A 20,802-nucleotide genomic window follows, 5' to 3' on the forward strand; every position below is an offset into this window, starting at 1 on the left:
AGCAGCTGGAGTAAGAGGTACCTAGAACAAAAGACTGAAAATGTTTTTGCTCTCTACTGCTGCCCGTAGAGAGGACCTATGCCTGCCAATGGGGGGTAGGGGGGCAGAGTGAGGGCAGCCAGCTTCAGCAGTGTAACTGAGCATGTTCAAAAAGAACAGAATAAATTTGTTAGTCTTTAAGGTGCCACAAGTACTCCTGTTCTTTTTGCGGATACAGACTAACACGGCTGCTACTCTGAAACCTGAGCATGTTCAGTCCATGTGAGCATTAGGGTTGCCAGATGTCCGGTTTTTGACTGGAACATCCGGTCGAAAAGGGACCCTGGCGGCTCCGGTCAGCACTGCTGACCAGGCCGTTAAAAGTCCGGTTGGCAGCGCAGCAGGGCTAAGGCAGGCTCCCTACATGGCTCCGCTCAGCTCCTCGGACGTGATGACATGTCCCTTGGTTCCTAGGCAGAGGCACAGCAGGGGTGGCTCTGTGCACTGCCCCCGCCCCGAGCGCCGGCTCCGCAGCGTCCATTGGCCAGGAACCACAGCCAATGGGAGCTGCAGGGGTGGTGCCTGTGTGCAGAAGCAGTGTGCACTGCACTGCGCTGCCTGGCTGTACCTCTGCCTCGGAGCCGAGGGACATGTCGCCGCTTCTGGGGAGCCACCTGAAGTAAGCGCCACCCTGAGCCCGCACCCCGAACCCCCTCCCATGCACCAACCCCCTGTCCCAGCTCAGAACCCCCTCCCACATCCTGAACCATTCATTTCTGGCCCCATCCCAGAGCCCGCACCCCCAGCCAGAGCCCTCACCCCCTCCTGCACCCCAATTCCCTGCTCCAGCCTGTGAAAATGAGCAAGTGAGTGAGGATGAGGGAGAGTGAGCAATGGGGGGACGTGGAGTGGAACAGGGGCAGGACCTTGGGGAAAGGGTGGGGCAAGGTGGAGCAAGGGTGTTCAGTTTTGTGCGATTAGAAAGTTGGCAACCCTAGTGAGCATGCTCAGTAAAAGCTAAGCAGCAAATCTGGGGTGGGGATGGGATCCTGCATCCCCCCCCCCATGTGTCACCTCTGTCTGCTGGGATTGGCCTTAAAGGTTCTGTGAGGCCATTTGGGAAGGACCACATGGGGTCCTACATATCTATGATCTAATTTCTGCCCTCCATACACAAACACACATTCACCCCTGCTTCTCTGGTACTCATAACACTGCCATCTCCCGACAATTTCCTGAAATCCTCAACCACTTCAGCTGTGTCTGACCTCCCCCCTCCACTCACCTCTTTCCTCTCAGCATAGTCTGAGAAGTTTCCATGTGCAGAAGGGCAGGTGCAGGATTCACGCTCTGCCACAGGCCCCTGGTGTGTCTGTTTAGTTAGAAATGAATTCCTGCTCATTACTTACTTGGACATGGGGAATTTGAATTAGGGAGTTTCCTGGTGTTTATTTTAGTTCTTATGCAATTTAAATTAAGAGCTCATTCTGTGGCTTAAACTGTCCCCCACATATTCCTTACAATATTCCATCTAGCCACACCCCCAGAAGAGCATTTGCAGAATCGTACGTGGAATATTTGAGTCCTTTTTTTACAGCAACATCACTTACTTGCAATATTGTTTTATTCCTGTATATAAATCTACTATCCAACGATATATAGTCAATGAAATTCTGCCTATCACAGTACTGTTAGTTTAGAAACACATTTAGGAAAAATATTTGCATTTGTCTTTGTTTTTCTTTTTTTCTGGCTTCAGGATTCTCCGATGATGTGATCCAAACCTGGGCATCACAAACTACAAACAATCTTTGGCAACAGGAAAACTCTATCCTGTCTTAGGCTGCACATGTACCTCGTATGTTGTTTCAAAATGTTTGAAGACATGAGACTGATGACCCCAAATGACAGGAAAAGTACAGGGCCACTGAGATGAGAACAACGTAGTTAGCTGTCTAGCAAAGGAATGTGGGTCAAGTTGTTAGTTCAGCACTTGGCTAAGAGTTGAACAACTAATCAGGTTAGTTTCCTACAGGTAAATCTGATGACGCAATGCTACAGCACTAGGCCTCTTCTGTATAATTTTTTTTGCTGAATCTTGCATTCATCAGTGGTTCAAAACCTTTTCTGTTTCTTCTGTGCTGAAAGAGTGCAAGCAGCATAATTAGTACAACTAAAGCTATCAGTGCTCCTCCAATAGTGGATCCAACCGTAATAGCCCAAGCATGTGTTTCTTCAAGTGAATCTGTAAATACAGAAACAATGTTTGAGTTATAGAATGGGAATAATTTTGCTTGTAAAATCACAAAGGAGGAGGAGCAAATATTAGACTTTAACAACAGTAGGACTATTATTACTTGTATTGCCATAGCACCCAAAGGCCGCAGTGAGGGTCAGGGCTCCATTGTGTAGGCAATGTGCAAACATACAATAAAACACAATCCTTGCTGCAAGCGTTTATAATCTAATGTAAGACTAGATACAAGAAGCGAGTGTAACAAATGAAAGGAATGAGACAGGAAGGACAATGGAAAGAGGGACAGGAGCACAGAGTTAAAAAGCCTCGCGATGGACAATTTGCAAGTTTTAGGTCAGGATTTTATTTATTTAGGTAGCTTTGAGATAAATAAGGAAAAATGAATGATCTCAGCAATACTCACTAGTGTGAAGTGCTAGAACACATGTTCTTATCAATCCGTCCATCCCACCCCCACATGGCAGAACATCTTTACCTGGTCTTTTCACTGTCCCTTTCAGAAGATTATTTTGGGTAAAATATTCAGAAGCATCTCAGTGATTTAGAAGCCAAAGAGTATGTCTATACAGCAGAAAAAGACCTGCAGCAGCAAGTCGCAGAACCCGGGTCATCTGACTCGGCCTTGCGGGGCTCTGCTGTGGGGCTAAAAATAGCAGTGTAGACATTTGGGCTCAGGCTGGAGTCCAGCCTCTAAGACCCTCCCAACTCCCTAGGTTTCAGAATCTGGGCTCCAGTCGAAGCCCAAATAGCTACACTGCTAGTTTTATCCCCTACAGTGTGAGCCTGACCCATGCTCTGAGACGTGCTGCTCTTGTTTTTTGGGGTTTGATTTTTTTGCAGTGTAACTGTACCCTAAGTCTCATTTTCAAAAGTGACTACGTCTCTTTTGAAAATGGGCACTTAGGCTTCTAAGTCACTTACGCATTTCTGACAATTTTACCCTATGTATTCCTGATGTCAGTTACTGCCATCTTCTCCCTACACTGACTTTCAGTGAGACTTGGGCCCCTTGGTTCCCTAAGCCCTTTTTGAAAAATGTGACTTAGGTGCTTATGAAAATGTTGCTCTTAATGCTCAGTTATCTGAAGACCTTTATGTGAAAAGTTGAGTGGCCCAGTCTCTTACTCTGCAATTCCTTTAGCACTTCTGTTAGTTACCTGGCAGGTCAATGGCATAGCTGTAGCCAAGTTGTTCTGCAGCTCGAAAGAGTTGAGCGTTGGTCACAGGAGGGAAGAAAGGAACCATGTTGAACATCCTGTTGTGCCCAATAGGGGCCAGCTCCAGAGGCCAAGCATTGTCAGAGGGGTTAAATTGTTTCATCCACTCATCAAAGATGGCATCCGTAAAAGAATGAAGGACCTGTCAATTCAATTACACACACACACATAAACACCTTTCTGGTTCCAACAGCTTCCAACATTTTGTGCTTTTAAAAGAATCCCCAGGACAGGATCGGTTTGGAAATATCAGTAAATATCAGTAAATATCACAAATTAGGCATGCGGACGCTGTTGCACTGAAGAGTGCTGAACTCCCTAGAAGCTGGATTGGCCCCTTGTCATCTGCCCTTCACTTTGCTGCGCTGCCTCAGGAGTCCAGCAAGGCCCAAGCTACGACTCACCATGTGTCACAATTCAGTCCCACCGGGGAAGAAAGCTTGGCCGTTCCTTCTCCTCATGCACCTACTTTCCCCAAGGTGGTGGGGCAGCCGTGTTGACCGGTGTACTGAGAGAGCACAGCCTTGGTTCTGCTGGCTCCCTCACTATGACAGCCCACTCCCTGCCCACCTGTGCTGGCTGTAGAGTAGCAACCTGGTGGCGACTGTTAGCTCCATATAATGTAACCTGCAATGCAAGTAGCCCATGCATTGAGCAGGGGATGTATATTCCCCTACATGGGCTCATAAAACAGTTTAAAATTGAGCCCTAATCTAAGACAAAGATTAAAGAGAAATGAGGGCCAGACTTTCCAGCCCACTGGATCAGCCTTTCACTGGTAAGGGCAGGGAAGCTAAGTTGGTCTAGTTTACATGCCACGGAGCCAGTAAAAGGTATTACCAAGATGTCAATTGAAGTAGAATGGGGGCTGTTTTATTATACACAGGTGTGTTTCTTGCTACACTGCTCCCTCTGACCCTGGAAGTCTGAGTTACACCAAACTGGACAATCTTAGGGTGCGTCTGGAAGGTGTGATTCCCAGCTCACGCCGACATAGCCGAGCTAGCTCTGCATTTCAAAATGTATCCGTAGTGGCACAGGTGGCTGCTCAGCCTGGCCACTCCAAGTATAATCCCACCCGGCCCCCTGCGTACATAGTCAGGCAGATACCCTGAGCTGCCAGCTGTCTTGCGGCAGCCATGCTGCTACTTTTAGGCACTAGCTCAAGTAGCGCTAGCATGGCTACGTCTCCACAAGCTGGGAATCAAACCTTTCAGCTCGAATGTAGACGTACTCCTAGGCTTTCTGCGACTCATACTAAGTGGACCAAATTCCGAGGAGATGTGTAAAGGGTGGAGAGTTCCAGTTACACCTTGGTAAGTGGATATGAGTCTAAAAACCAAGTCTAGGAGAGTCTCTATGAAGTCTAAGTGGGTGTAACAAACATGTTTTCGGGGTCAATGAGGGTGTAAATTACATCAACTTATTCCCTTTCTCAACTTAAACTCGCTTCTGAATTTGGCCATAGGAGTCCTCACTCCTTAGGCTTTAGTCTTCAGGAAACAGTCTTCCAATTAGCATTACTAACCCTCCCAGAACTCTGATGTAGCAGACAAAAACAAATTATTCTGCACTTCAAAAAAAATTCTCTGGAAACAGAAGGTCCTGATGAACTGAAAAAGAGCTTAGGTGATCTCTGTATGTGGGCAAGAAGAAGATCTGGAAAGTGGGCTGTCAAATCAATAATACCAAGTTTGAAACACTTCAGCTATGGTACCAAAGATTTGGGAGCTGCCAGTAAGAAAAGCGTTGTCCAGTGTTGTTTAATGTGAGCTATTTTCTCCACACTGCAATTTTTGAAATGCATAGTTTTCCATTCTCTTTTCTTGTTTTCCCTCCTCACTAATTTTCTCTCTGGGTGCTCAGCACATTTGAAAATCGGGCCACTTATTTAGGTGCCTAAAAACCTTAAATCTAGGCATTCACTTTTGCAAAGCTTGGCCTAGGAATTTATGACTTTGGGTTAAAACGGGCTGAGCTCAGCCTTTCAAATGCAAGTATTTCTTCAGAGAGTAAGTTTTTGGTTAGCCACCAGAGGGAGCCCATACACTCCAGAGAAAGAGAGACTCTCAAAATGGACATATAGCAGGGAGGAAGAGCGGTTTAGAACAAAGTTTACAGAAACGTTTACAACATCCAATCCTTTTCAACATATTGACAATTCTGAGTTTCCTTAAGCTGAGCTACCAATAGAGAAGTACTTCATCCTTGGCTGTTCCGGCATGCTCAGATAGCAACGGTTGCAAGACTCTTTGGGTTAGATCAGGAGTAGGCAACCTATGGCACGCGTGCCGAAGGCGGCACACGAGCTGATTTTCAGTGGCACTCACACTGCCCGGATCCTGGCCACTGGTCTGGGGGGCTCTGCGTTTTAATTTAATTTTCAATGAGGCTTCTTAAACATTTTAAAAACCTTATTTACTTTACATACAACAGTAGTTTAGTTATATATTATAGACTTCTAGAAAGAGACCTTCTAAAAACGTTAAAATGTATTACTGACACGCGAAACCTTAAATTACAGTGAATAAATGAAGACTCAGCACACCACTTCTGAAAGGTTGCCGACCCCTGGGCTAGATTCACAAAAGGACTTAGGTGTCCCAGAATTAGGCCTCACTGGAATTCACAAAGGCCTGACTCGGCTGCCCCCAACGTCTGCAAGCACCCCTATTTTTGTAATTAAAGTTCCTTAAACACCATGGTTCTGGCTCTGAGCACTGCAGCCCCACACCAGTCATCTGCATGCCTAAGGTCAGGGCCAGTCGGGGGGTGGGGGGGGAGGCCATTTGGCCTGGGCCTCAAGCTCAAAGGGGGCCTCAATTTTAGACACTTGTTAATTTTTTGGCATTTGATAAGTTTCACAACTTGTTTTTATGTGCATCCCTATTGGACCAGAAAAGCATTTGTTAAATAAAAAAGTATTCAAATTATGTCTCACTCTTTTTTGGTGCCTTATTTTGTTTTCATGTGTCGTCATTTTTTATTTTTATTATGGCTAGGGGCCTCAAAGCTGGAAGTGGTCCGGGCCTCTCTGGACCTCTGAGAGGGCCTGCCTAAGCCCCAGACAGTGCAGTAACAAGGGGCAGATTAGCTCATCCACTTATTTTGCCTGCAGGGCCCAATCAAGTAAGCATGCTCAGAGCTCACCTACCAGATCAGGGCCCTGTGGAGGAGGACACCTTCCCTCTTAACTTTTAGCCCAGTGGTTAGGGTATTAATCTGGGGTGTCCCCACTTCACCTGAGGGGAACAGGAATTTGACCTCGCCTCTGCCTCCTCTCAGGAAGTGCTGTAACTACTGAGCTATGGGATATTCCGATGGGAATCTCCCTCAGCCTTCTCCTTTTGAAGCTGCTCTACTTTGGCTAAATCACGAAAGAGCAATGGGAGCAGGGGGCCTGGACCCTTGGTCTCCCAGGTGAGTGTTATAGCCAATTGGCAACAGAGTCCTTCTCACACTTGCTCGCTCTCTCGCTCTCTCTCACTTGCTGTCCCCATGATTCTTCCATTATTTATCCACAGTGGAACAGCTTCAACATTAGGACAGAAAGAGCAAGTGGGAGAATGACTCTGTAGTCTGGTGATTAGCACACTCACCTGGGAGGCCCAGGTTCCAGCCCCCTGCTGTAATGACTTTTTAAAATTAAGTATCAGAGGGGTAGCCGTGTTAGTCTGGATCTGTAAAAAGCAACAAAGAGTCCTGTGGCACCTTAAAGACTAACAGATATATTGCAGCATAAGCTTTCGTGGGTGAATACCCACTTCGTCAGATGCATGTATTCACCCACGAAAGCTTATGCTCCAATACATCTGTTGGTCTTTAAGGTGCCACAGGACTCTTTGTTGCTTTTTAAAATTAGTTATCCAAAGCATCAATAGGAGAGACTTGGGGAGCCTCACGTCAGAATACCCCACAGCCCAGTGTCTAGTGCCCTCACCTGTGAGGTAACAGATCCTTGTTGAAATGCCTTTTCCCCTCACATGGAGAGGGGACTTTAACTGGGCAGGGCCGCCCAGAGGGAGGGACAAATGGGGCAATTTGCCCCAGGCCCCGGGCCCCGCAGGGGCCCCCACAAGAGTTTTTCGGGGCCCCTGGAGCGGGGTCCTTCACTCGCTCCGGGGCCCCGGAAAACTCTCGTGGGGCTCGGGCCCCCGGAGTTTCTTCTGCTCCGGGTCTTCGGCGGCAATTCGGCGGTGGGGGCCCCGCGCCGCCGAAGACCCCAGGCCCCCTGAATCCTCTGGGTGGCCCTGTAACTGGGGGGGGGGAGGGGTGTCCCACATCCCAGGTAAGTACCCTCACCACTGGGCTGAAAGTTATGAGGGAGCTCCTGCTGCTCCTCCCACCCCTGCTTCTTGCTAAAATGGCGTAGTCGCCTAATGCCAAGAGAGGGTTTGCAGCTGAGAATGCTAAGCAGAGGGAGCTGCCTTCCTACACCCCAGACTTGGGCACCTATCTTTGAGAGAGGGCAGGGCTTAGCACACACCCCTTGGCTTAGCATCACCCAGTGGCTAGCTTACGTGAGGAGCCACCTAGCATGCTGGCTGTTATGAACCCCATTCGTTGTATAGGGAGCCTCGATGCCAAACTCAGGCTTTGTGAATCCCAGTGATTTTCTAGGCACCTAAGTGTCACCACTCCTAAGTTTCTGTGTGAATCGAGCCTCTTCCTCCCCCCATTCCCTACCTCCCCCCAGCACCTCTTACAGATGAAGCCCTTGCTACAGTTATCCATGCTTGTGTCTTCTCAAGGTTATACTATTGTACTGTGATCTATATGGGGTTTCCCTTTATCATTCAAAACCTTAAATTAGTTCAGAATGCGACTCCTCACTCGTTGAGCCGTGCTTCACGCTGAGAGAATGTTGCACTAGTGCTTCAGTGCCATTGTCCAGTGATGTGTAAGATGTTGGGTTTGGTTTATAAAGCCCTAAGTGGTTTAGGACCAAAATGGCTGAGAAGCAGTCTCTATCCCCTCTGCCACAGTTACAGTCAGCTCACAGGATTAGAAGGACAGGGAATGGCAGCACATTTTCCAATAAGCTCTTTGACTCTGGAACTCATTCCTCTCGTTGGTCCGAAAGAACCTGCAAGCCTCAGCTATTATCTTAGGCGTCTGTGGTGGGTTGGGTTAAGCAACATGGTGTGGGAAAGAGTTCATTGATTTTGTCATAGGTGCCAACTTACCGAGTTGCCGGGAGGAGCTCAACCCCCACTCCGCCCAGGCCTGGCCCCCACTCCACCCCTTCCTCCAAGCCCCGCCCCCACCACTACCTCTTCCCGCCCCCCGCTCCTGCCCTTGCCCACCTCTTTCTGCTCCCTCCCCCGCTTCTTCCTCCCCCCCCAGGACTTCCTCTATGCCGCGGAACAGCTGATCCATGGTGGGCAGGAGGGTTGGGTGGGAGGGGGAGGCTCTGCTCCTTGGGTCACTGCTCCAGCCCCAGAGCACCCATGGAATCGGCACCTATATATTTTAAATGTCTGAAAAAGTGCCCAGAGGATTGGGATGGTGTGGGGAGTCTTTTTAAATCAAAATTAAAGAAAAATATTATTTGGACTGTGATAGGGCCCAAAAGGTACTTGGTGCTTTCCAAACAGAGAGGAGCACAACCCCTGCTGAAAAGAATATCCTTGCTGCTCTTTATTCTTTACAATGTTACAAGCAGTGTAAGGGTGCAGATAGCATCCAAATACCATAATAAGGTTCAACCATTTTTGTACAAATATCCCTCATCACTATTTAAGTCATATACCATATAAAATAGGATGGAGCCTCCCCCCCCCCCTCCATTTTGCCTCTCCTCATGAACTTAAGATTCTGATCTCGCAGTTGGATTGGAGAGGGCAGGTCCCTTCACTCACATGAAGCTCCTCTGAGGTCACCCTGAGATTGCAGGATCAGGGTCTAACTCTTGTCTATACACCATTCTCTTCCACCCCCCCTTACTGTGTACAGCATACTACACCAAATTAAATTCCTTTCCATCCACCTGATAACAGACCATTAAACCATGCCACGGCACCCCTGAATTTGGTCCAGAGTTTTCCAGAATTGTGCTGTATGTACTACAAAGCACCTGCTAGAAAAAGTTGTAGCTAAGTCCATTTCAGACAGCTATCCAGTACCAAGACAGGGGGCCAAATTCATTACTGGTGTAATTATTGTCTTCAATATCCACACTAGAAAACTTTGATCCGCAAACCACCTGATGAAAAGTAAGCCACTGTATAAAATAATGATATCATGAAATAAAGATTTTTCCTGTTTCAATTTTTTAAAATTGTGTTTCTTTTATTTTAAAACACAGCTACCCAGCAGGCATCTCATTTCAGCCGGTATCTGAACTAGCAATCACAGCTCACTGCTGACCCTCGTTCATTAAAAATCTAAATGTGTTTTCAAAAAGAGGCTTAGGAGTAAGAAGTGAACGTCACTGAGGGATATAAAAACTCTGAAGGAAATAAATTGGAGAGCTACTACATGGTCATTTAGGCTAATACCTACACACAATAATTATGGCTTCATCTACCAAAGGCAGCCAGCTCTAGAAACATGTAATATTAAAAAGCTTTTCAGTGAATTTGGCAAGAAGCTGTGTGGAGACAGAAATTTGTAACAGGCTCAGCTACTGAAATTACATTTGCTCACTGCTGTCTGCTTCATTTTTAAAGTTCTGTGTTGTACTGAAGTACCAGTAAAATTATATGATTTTTATCCCCCAGAACACTCCGAAAATGAGATGTAGCTCCTCAGCCTATCCCAGTGAGCTGACTTTTAAATAAACAAATAAACTACTGACACAAACCCAGACTAAATCTGATTTCAGTGAAAGTTAGGTGTGTAACTACTGCTGAGGATCTGGGCTTCATATCCTAAAATATACAGTCCTACTCTCAAAATCTCCTTCTGCTGAGATATTGACAAGAATAAGATGAGCTAAATGTAAAATTAAAATTCAAGCTGTGTCAGACCAGCAGCTCTTCCACTTTGAATGGCTGCTGTTCTTCCCTAAAAGATGACTTAGCAGTTCTGCAGAAAAGGACCTGGGGGTTACAGTGGACGAGAAGCTGGATATGAGTCAGCAGTGTGCCCTTGTTGCCAAGAAGGCTAACAGCATATTGGACTGCATTAGTAGGAGCATTGCCAGCAGATCAAGGGAAGTGACTATTCCCCTCTATTCGGCACTGATGAGGCCACACCTGGAGTATTGTGTCCAGTTTTGGTGCCCCAACTACAAAAGGGATGTGGAAAAATTGGAGAGAGTCCAGCAGAGCGCAACAAAAATGATTAGGGGGCTGGGGCACATGACTTATGAGGCGAAGCTGAGGGAACTGGGGTTATTTAGTCTGCAGAAGAGAAGAGTGAGGGGGGATTTGATAGTAGCCTTCAACTACCTGAGGGAGGGTTCCAAAGAGGATGGAGCTTGGCTGTTCTCAGTGGTGGCAGATGACAGAACAAGAAGCAATGGTCTCAAGTTGCAGTGGGGGAGGTCTAGGTTGGATATTAGGAAACACTATTTCGCTAGGAGGGTGGTGAAGCACTGGAATGGGTTACCTAGGGAGGTGGTGGAATCTCCATTCTTAGAGGTTTTTAAGGCCCGGCTTGACAAAGCCCTGGCTGGGATGATTTAGTTGGTGTTCGTCCTGCTTTGAGCAGGCGATTGGACTAGATGACCTCTTGAGGTCTCTTCCAACCCTAATAGTCTTATTTAACTACTAGTAGATGTGGCAATATAAAATACAAGAGGAAAAACTTTTATTTTGTATTTGAAGTAGTCATTTTTAGTCTAGGCACTTCACTACTTCTATCCTCCAAATTCTTGGTGAGAAAACTGCCTTAGAGGTGTTGTGACAATTGGGCCTTCAAATTTACCCTAATTGTGAGTTCAGCTGTAAAAAGTGAGTATAAGTTCATAAGATGTCACCATAACCTGTAACAATAAATGTTGATGGGACAAGATGCAAAAGTGTGACAGAAAGACTGGATTAGTCAAAACAAAATGACCTACTGATCTATTTCAAGGGCGGTGTTAAGATCATGCTTGGTAAACATGTAAAGTGTGGGACCAAAAATCAATGAACCAACATTGGTGTGTCATAAACTAGGCCTAATTGGTGGACATAGTAATGAGGGGATGAGCTATTCTACCCACCATTCTCTTTATAGGTCCTTAAGAAATAGACTTTAGGGAGAAAAATTGGCTATTGGAGCAAAGCTTCATCATCATGGCTGCCACCCCCACCATCTCCTGGGGCATTTAGCCTTCATCCTCCTGATCCTCAGAGATGTCCGGGCCAGAGATGACAACTCTGGAGGGGGGATCCAGATGACACTGCCACCTCTACGGCTCCAGCTGAATCCCAAACGCCATCTGGGATGAAACTGGATCAGACTTTAACAACAGCAGCAACACAACATCTCCAGCCCATCTCAACTAACTTCTCTTTTCCCCAAAAAGACCAATATTACCATCTTTGATACCATCTAACAGGCACTCACACACGGGGGTTTTTCCTTCTGAAAACTCTCTCCAGTTAACAGTGCAAAGGAACAAAGGACATCGTTAAAATTAGAGGTTTACTTAATACTTAACATTTCAAAGGCTATCACTGTTTTCCTTCTTTTCTATATCTTTAATAAAAGGTTAGAAGGATTTTTAATGGTTTATTTGCCATGGGACAAAGTATATTGGGATCTCTGTATGCCAAACCCCAGGCCTTGTTTAAGCTGTTTAATGTTGGACAGTGTCTGGGTTATGTGAACACCATTGGCCCATATATTCCATCTAAATTAACACAACAGAGGCATATTCAGTTGCAATAACATTAGGAAAATGACATACCACAAAAATTGGATCATTGGCTGCAGCATATGGGGAAGCGCTGGTTCCATTCAGGAAAGAGTGAACCAAGTTATGCAGGCTCAACACTGGGGAGACAAAAGTTCCATCTGGTTTACCGAACCCTTCCAGGGCATTCCTGTATGTGCGATAAGACAAGAGTTAAGTAACCATCTATTGACCAGCACTACCTCCAAATGTATGTATAAAAGGCTATCTTTGGGCTGCACAAGTTATAGGAGTTGGGGCACAAACCTGAAGCTGAAATTAGAATTCCGGAAAAAAGGAGGATTATCAAACTCTTGAAGTGAAAGGCAGTTCTGGATATCTTCCATGGTTGGCAGCTGCTCGCCAGACTTCCCTTGTGGGTTCCGCCGTAGAATCCCTTCATTAGTCCCATTACACAGTGTAACCAGACGGTTGTAATCATCCAAGCTTAGATTAAAATCAAAGTTGAGTGGAACAATTGGAATAGGATGTTAGAGGGTGAGGGGGTTCACTCTGCCAGAGTCTATAGACGCTATACACTCAGTCCCCCACCAAAACCACTGGGATGGCTCACGTCCCTGATGTTAAACACACATGCAAGTGTTTGCAGGATCAGAACCTCAGATGGTTTGAGAAGTTTTGTACCAGAAAAGAAAATGGTCATACTGCTAATCTGAGCTGGAATCGTAAGTCTGCTTGTAAATGAATCATCTTTGAACTGGCTCCAACTTTCACATTTCCACGTTTAAAAATCTCATGAAGGAGATTGATATGGATGTTAGCAAGTGGGTGCCACATCTTTCAACAGGATAATGTGGCTAATTAAATGTCAATGGTTCCACTAATTTACTGTCAAGTATGCTTCCTTAGCTGACATGTAGCATAGCTGCCCAACCAAAAACATGCTGGCCCATGTCATAGCAGCCCCTTCTACACTCTAGCCCCACCTGCTATTTGGCAGGGATGGAGAGAGTTATTGTAGTACAAGCCAGAGTCTTTAATTATGCACCACTTCTTTCTTTGTTCACTGTTCAGCCCAAGCTTGGGACAGTATTTGTGCTTGTTTCTCCCACACTGTACCCCAACTGGTGGCCCCATCAACAGGACATTAGATATGAAACTATTCTGCTCCCATTGAAGTCAATGGCAAAACTTCCATTCATTTCAAAGGCAACGGGATTCCACGTGTGTGGATACCTGCACCTTCACAAAGCCCCAAACACTTAATCTAGAGTGGACTCCAGGCAGAGGCAGGTGTCTGTCCACATGAAGTCAGATGCAGGATTGGGTCTTTCGCTAATATCTGACAAACGTATTGTCTATGTACATCAAAAATGAGAACTATATTACCAGCTGCCACATGGATATGGTAAAGATTTAGAGGACAGTCTATGATATTGTATTCTTTGACACATGTGTGATCATGTAATTAAAGACCATATTATACACAGGGCCGTCTTATGGTCACATGTTCAACCTTAGCTTTCTCATTTCGTGTCATTTGAGGTTTTAATGTATAGCTTTTCCATTAAGTGTACATATGTTTTTGTATTTTGATTTCCTTGTTTTCTTCCCAAGAAGTTAAAAGGAAAATCCAGAGTTTTTAAGTTCCAGTAGATGAGCTTACAAGGCTCTTCCCTCTTGCAGACTTCACAGACTTGCCCTGAGGAGGCTCTGTCTTCCACCTGCTATACGGCAGTTGAAGTTACAGCAGGGCTTCCATTATGGCTTGATTTTCAGTGGCTTAGATACATCTGCAAATTTACCATAATCATTTGGGCTGAAATATCACAGCAGCCTGACTATATAGACCAGGGGTCGGCAACATTTGGCACGCGGCTCGCCAGGGTAAGCACCCTGACGGGACGGGCCAGTTTATTTACCTGCTGACGCGGCAGGTTCAGCCGATCGCGGCCCCCACTCGCCGCGGTTCACCGTTCCGGGCCAATGGGGGCAGCGAGAAGCGGCGCGGGTGAGGGATGTGCTGGCCGCGGCTTCCCGCCGCCCCCATTGGCCCGGGATGGCGAACCGCGGCCAGTGGGGGCCACGATCAGTCGAACCTGCCGCATCAGCAGGTAAATAAACTGGCCCGGCCCGCCAGGGTGCTTACCCTGGCGAGCCGCGTGCCAAACGTTGCCAACCCCTGATATAGACTGTAGTTACACTAGTGTAAACCCCTAATGCAGAAGCACTGCACTGTGCAAAGCAAGGGTTATGCTGATGCTGGTAATGCACTGATATAAGCCCTGCTTTGCACGGGTGCAGCACGTAAGCATCAGGGGTTGCACCAATGTAACTACATCTTTACACTGGCGCAAATTTCCTTAAAGTAGACAAGGTCTCACTTTGCGCCCTTGGCCCAGAGCAATGCAGTAAAGATGGTGGTGGGCTGTGGAAATGCAGGAACTAGCTGACGGGTAAACAGTTATTCAGTGTTCCAGACTTCACCCTTTTTAGGGGGAGAGAGATGGAATATGAACCGCATTGCGTCCTATTTTATCAGGCATGCTGTTATCCGCTAGCATCAGGTGTTGTTTGTATATCAGTTAGTGTGAGGAGTCCTGTAACGCCAGGGATAGAAGTGGTGAAGAGATTCATAGACTTAAGGGTCAGAAGGAACCATCGTGATCATCTAGTCTGACCTCCTCCACATTGCAGGCCACAGAACCTGCAATAGACCCCTAACCTCTGGTTGAGTTACTAAAGTCCTAAAATCCTGATTTAAAGACTTCAAGTTACAGAGAATTCACCATTTACACTAGTTTAAACCTGCAAATGACCCGTGCCCCATGGGAGATGTGAAGTGAAGCACAAGTCTCATATGACAGTTGCAAAGAATCCAGAAGATTCTATTTAATTTTAAATTAAAATGCATATGCACAGACTACTGAAATAAAAAAAGTAAAAATTGCTCTCCTGTAACACTGGTGAAGGAAGAGTTTAGAAATTTCAGTATTCAGGGTAAAAAACCCATCCCATTCTTCATGTTACTGACAAGATGAGGGCAGCAGCTATATGAAAAGGCCAAGATTTTCAAAAAATCAGTGCCTAAAGTTAGGCTTCGGAGTAGATATTTAGGTACTCATATAAGTGGCCTGATTTCTAGCCCTTCCACTTTGTGCCATGGGCCTGGCCCCCTGCCCCTCCTCTTCCCCCCAAAGCTCCGCTCCCCGGCCAGGCCGGAAGCTGAAGCCCGGCCTGGATAAGAGTGGTCCAGGGAGCCCAGGCAGCTGAGGGGAGCTGTGGATTGTCCACCTGCCTGGGGTGGGGGGCCTGAGATCAGTCCCCGGCCCATGTCCCCCCCCCCCCCCAGCCTCCTGCCTAGGGCAGATGGAGGGTACACAGCTCCTCATAGCTGTCCAGGCAACTCTTCAGCCTCCAAGGCCCCGTCTCCTGGCCAGGCCAGAAGCCAGAGTCAGGTAAGAGCCATGTGGGCAGCTGTGGGCAGGTGGAGGGGCCCGGGCTCCCCAGTCCAGCTCCGGCTTCCAACTTGGCCATGGGGCAGGGCTTCATAGAGCAGAGAAGGGGGACGGGGTAGGGCCACAGACAGAGTGGGGCCTCATGGCAACCCCACTTTTAGGAAGAATCTGTTGCCCCTGTGCTGAGCAGCTCCCAAGGCCTTCATGCCGCTCCAAGCTTGGATGAAAAGTGCTACAGGAGTATTATATTTTGCTGTGTTACTGAATGTCCACTTGTCCATCTTAAAGTCCCAATCCTGCATGTGAATCCACAGTCGAATCCCTGCACTCACTCAAAGGCCCATTGACTCCAAATGGGAAATGCCTAACTATAGTCAGTTGCAAGATCACAGCCTTATTTTGCAAGAAACCAGTTCAATCTCATTTTTTAAAAACTATTTCTAAATCTGAGGTGACATCCTGGCCTCATTAAAGTTAATGCAAAAATTCCCACTGATTGCAATAGGGCTAGAATCTCATGTCTGGTATTTTCCAGTCCAACTGAAGAGGCACCGATTTTTCAGTCTAATATGAGCTCACTATTAAACACACAGGAAAATTCCTATTGACAGAATTTTCAAGAGCTCTTGGTTGGCAAAGTGAGCTAACATACTAGTATTGCTCCTCTAATTAGTCTCTAGTATGGCAAACACTTCTAATACCTCAGTCAGTCTTAAAATTACTGTCTTTAAGTAAAGTCCTGTATCAAATTAAAAAAAAAATAAACAGTATAAAAATGCAGACTATATCTGAGGAAATCTTGAATGACACCCACCTTTAGCCCATCCACTAAGTTTCACAATTTTTACAAGGAAATCTAGGTTCTTTTTCTTGCAGTTCATGCAAATTGAAAGAGCAGTTCATGCTGTTAGTGGCTAATGAAAACAAGTGTTAGTTAGAATGCTGGTTTCCCCTACACATTCTATTACCTATTGCACACTATTGCCCAGCGTGAGAACCTTGAATTCTGACTTATTAGGCTTGGATCTTCTGGTCTTGATGCTCCAAAAAGCTGATCTGTACACACATCGCACTCATTTCTACCTGTGGCAAAATTCCAATAGGGCAATGCAAAGGATTCATTGCCAATCAGTCTCTATAATGAAAAGAAACTTATTAGCAAGAAATCATTCTTTAAAAAGAGAAAGAGAGAGAGGTTACTGATACCTGGCTCATCTATATTTTAATATTTGAAACCACACTGCAGTTTTCTCAGAATACTGTTTCAACTTCCTAAGGTCACTGATTCAAATCGGTACCTTAACTAAACACTGTACCATCTGATGGCCTCGTATGTTAAGTGGTTCCTAGTTCTGATTCATACTGAAAGTGCTGATGGCCCAAAAAGTGGTGATTCTGACATTCTTGGGAGTCAGCAAAGAGACCAAGGGCACAGAGTGGCCCAGCATGACGACAGAAATAACCTGAATAAACGTAGAGGCTGAACCACCTTCTGATGAACTCTGAGGCATGCTAGCTATGTAAAAATATTATATTGTACCTGCTTTTGTAATACCTGTTCTTTTTTTTTAAAGGGGGGCGGGACAGGGGATAGAAGACTGGAGTCTTCAAACCAATCAGCACCTCCTGAGCGCTAAATTCACTTTTAAAACAGGGTTAGTGAATGACCATTCCTGAAATGTCATTGTCTAAGGAATGTAGCCCAGACATTCAGTTATGCCAGGGAACTCTGTGTTGGCATAATAGAGATTCAAAGTAATATGGGAAAATCACAATAGTAAGAGTCATGCGAGCATCTTTGAATGTGCCAAGATAGAACGTGTTGCTAACCTGGAGATCTCTTTCCAGCAACAGCAAATGGTACCTATGCCAAGTAACAAAGGCAGGTCCTTGGTGGGAGAAATCTATAGCGGTGAATGGGCGGCCAGGTCCTACAAAAAGGAAGGCACAGTAAGAACTACAGCATCCAATTTACGTTAAATAGACAAAGAGTACTTTACATAACTGGCTTTATGCGTTTAAAGCTTTATTAAATGGAGTTCATGCTAGAATGGTATCCATCAGAAATATAAACATTTTAAAAGGGTTGGTGGGAATTTTTTTAAATTTTGAAATTGATTAAAATGTTCACCAAAATTTCACATTCCAAAAAAGGGGGGCAGTTAGACAACATTTTGCACATTTTCCCCATGTTTGACCAGCTATAATTTGAAAGGAATCCTTCCATTAATCTTCATTGTGTCATAAATCATAGTTATTGTCTTGTATGTACAACATGGTATCACTATGTTATTCAATGGTAACATAGTGCCGCTTCCCGCAGCTCCCATTGGCTGGGAACGGTGAACGGCAGCTACTGGGAACTGCGCGCGGCCGTGCAAATGTAAACAAACTGTCTGGCGGCCCACCAGAGGATTACCCTGATATGCCACCTGCAGCCCGTGGGCTGCAGGTTGCCCACCACGGGCCTAGTGCCTCCAAAACATTTAGGTGCCTAACTCCCACTGAAATTAAATTAATTAAGCCAATGGGAGTTAGATGCCTAAATACCTATGAGGATCTGGAACTAAGTGACTTACACAAGGTCACAGAGGAAATCTATGGCAGAGCAAGGACTTGAATCCAGATATCAAGGGCTTGTCTACACTGGCAAGTTTTTTTGATGAAACTAATGTCACCAAGGAAAAATTGACAAAAACAAAGTCGCCAAAGCGTGTCTGCATTTGCTCCCTGTGTCGATAGATCGTGTCCACATTTGGGGCACCTTTGTCAACAGCGAGAGCAATGGACTGTGGGTATGTATCCCACAGTGCCTGGTGACACCATCCGTTGCTAGGTGTTGTGGGAATGCAGAAACAGAGCGCGGCACATTCTGGGATGTGCAAAATGTACCATCATGCACCACTTTGTGTCCCACCCCTCCAAAGGTCTCTGGCTTCCTTTTGCGCTGTTTTTCAATTGTCATTCTTTTGAAGTGCGCACCAGCATCTGCAGTGAGAGAGGATGGATCCTGCACTTCTCTCCTATGCGCAGTTAGCTGTTATGAGGACATCGCGCATGGCAGCACAGTTACTCTCAGAGTTATTTGCAAAGTTAGCAGAGGATGAATCACAGGCACCCGAGTGTGATAAGGACGGCAGCAACTTATCAGTGCTTTGTGCATTCACAGAGCAGCTGCATACGGTAGACCGTCGCTTTGGGGCTAGGAAAACAAGCACCAATTGGTGGGATCGCATTGTCATGCAGATGTGGGATGACGACCCATGGGTCCAGAACTTTAGGATGCGTAAAACAACCTTCATGGAGCTATGTGCTGAGCTGGCCCCGACCAGGACGCCAGATTGAGAGCTGCCCTTTTGGTAGAGAAGCATGTTGCAATCACTGGCGAATCCAGACTCCTACTGGTCAGTTGCAAATCAATTTGGAGTAGGAAAGTCCACTGTTGGGGTTGTATTACTCCAAGTGTGCAGGGCAATAAATCGCATCCTGCTACATAGGATCGTGACTCTGGGAAATGTGCATGAAATAGTGGATGGCTTTGCAGAGATGGGTTTCCCTAACTGTGGCGGGGTGATTGATGGCACACACATTCCAATTTTAGCGCCAGACCACCTTGCCTCTGAATACATCAATAGGAAGGGATACCTCTCCATGGTGTTGCAGGCGCTTGTGGTCACCGGGGGTGTTTCACGGACATCAATGCAGGCAGGTCTGGAAAGGTGCATGACGCACACATCTTCAGGAACAGTGGCCTGTACAGAAAGCTGCAGGCAGGGACTTTCTTTCCAGGTCACAAGTTCACAGTGGGGGATGTGGAAATGCCCATAGTAATCCTGGGAGACCCGGCTTACCCCTTACCCCTGGCTCATGAAACCTTACACAGGGCATCTGGACAGCAGCATGGAACGTTTTAACAACAGGCTGAGCAGGTGCTGTGTGGTAGTCAAATGGGCCTTTGGCTGTTTGAAAGCTCACTGGAGGTGTTTAAATGGCAGGCTAGACCTTACCAATGATAATATTCCCGTGGTCATAGCCGTGTGCTGCTCTTTGCATAATCTGTGTGACTCTAAGGGTGAAATGTTTGCTCAGGTGTGGAGCACTGAGGCAGAGCGCTTGGCTGCTTTGACCAGCCAGATGCTAGGGCTGTCAGAGGAGCCCAGAGGGCTGCTATTAACATCAGAGAGGCTTTGAGGAACCACTTCGACAATGAGGGGCAGTAACACGTCTGCTTTGGAGTTGCTTCCCTGTTGCATCCATGTACAATTTTGGGGCCCAAGATCCGTGCAACACAATGCTTTAGAAGCCTGTTCCCGAGAGTGAATTGATTGCTATACGCTTTTGTAGAACACAGAATAAAAATGCTGTACCATTAAACACCTTAGGCTTTATTTATTGTTAAAAAGGGGGAAACCTCGCAACTGTGTGTAGCTCCAGCTATCACTGTGCAATCTGTGAGAGGGGGTGGAGTGATTGGGAAACTCAGGAGTGCTGTGAAGTGAAAAGGAATGTGTGGGCATAGAGGGGGGTGGGGTTGGCAAAGAATTGTGCATCTGCTGCAGTGGTGCTCAAAATCGGGTCTGCTCAGTCTGCAGCTGTATCAGAGACTTGAGCATCTCTGTCTGATCCTCCATAACTTTTATCATCCGCTCTGTCGCTTGCCTAGCAAAAGCAGCATTCTCTTTTCTGTCCTGCCTTTCGGCTTCCCAACACTCTGCCCCCTGGTCTGTCTCTCATCGCGCTGCAGCACCTCGCGGAACATGTCTTCTTTGCTGCGCCCAGGTTCTTTTCTTATCTGCCGCAGACAGTCTGCGGGGGTGGGTGATGTGTTCTTCACAGTCTGTGCTAAACAGAAGAGGGATTGTTACATTCCAGCAAACGATTGAAACATTTTAATAAAAAGGGCATTTTGCTAGTAGAAATCACTTTCTCTCTGAGATTCTAAGGAGGCACACAGCTCCGCAAGCACCCCAATAATGGTGAGTTTCGGGAGTGGGGGGAAGGCGGTTGTCCATATGTACAAAAAGGTCACAGCTTGCAGGGCAGCTTTGCAGGGATCTCATTCTAAAATTATCCCACACTTTTTCATAGGTGGCCAACTTGCTG

At 46.3% G+C, this 20,802-nt stretch overlaps 1 protein-coding gene across 1 annotated transcript in view; it reads right to left on the minus strand.

Annotated features, from left to right (window-relative positions):
* Positions 1 to 988: 988 nt before the first annotated feature.
* The window catches only part of DCT (dopachrome tautomerase), a 29,155-nt gene continuing 9,341 nt past the window's right edge, over positions 989 to 20,802 (minus strand). Inside the window, exons 3-8 of the mRNA XM_024195740.2 lie at positions 17,530 to 17,630; positions 16,668 to 16,834; positions 12,548 to 12,727; positions 12,296 to 12,431; positions 3,394 to 3,595; positions 989 to 2,224 (exon numbers count right to left, since the gene is read on the minus strand). Coding sequence (XP_024051508.2) covers positions 2,043 to 2,224; positions 3,394 to 3,595; positions 12,296 to 12,431; positions 12,548 to 12,727; positions 16,668 to 16,834; positions 17,530 to 17,630 — 968 coding nt within the window. The 3' untranslated portion in view covers positions 989 to 2,042. The remainder of the gene's footprint in view (positions 2,225 to 3,393; positions 3,596 to 12,295; positions 12,432 to 12,547; positions 12,728 to 16,667; positions 16,835 to 17,529; positions 17,631 to 20,802) is intronic.

This window comes from Terrapene carolina, unplaced genomic scaffold (genome assembly GCF_002925995.2).
Source record: "Terrapene carolina triunguis isolate 2854851 unplaced genomic scaffold, T_m_triunguis-2.0 Scaffold21, whole genome shotgun sequence".
In the NCBI taxonomy this organism is placed as follows: Eukaryota; Metazoa; Chordata; order Testudines; family Emydidae; genus Terrapene; species Terrapene triunguis.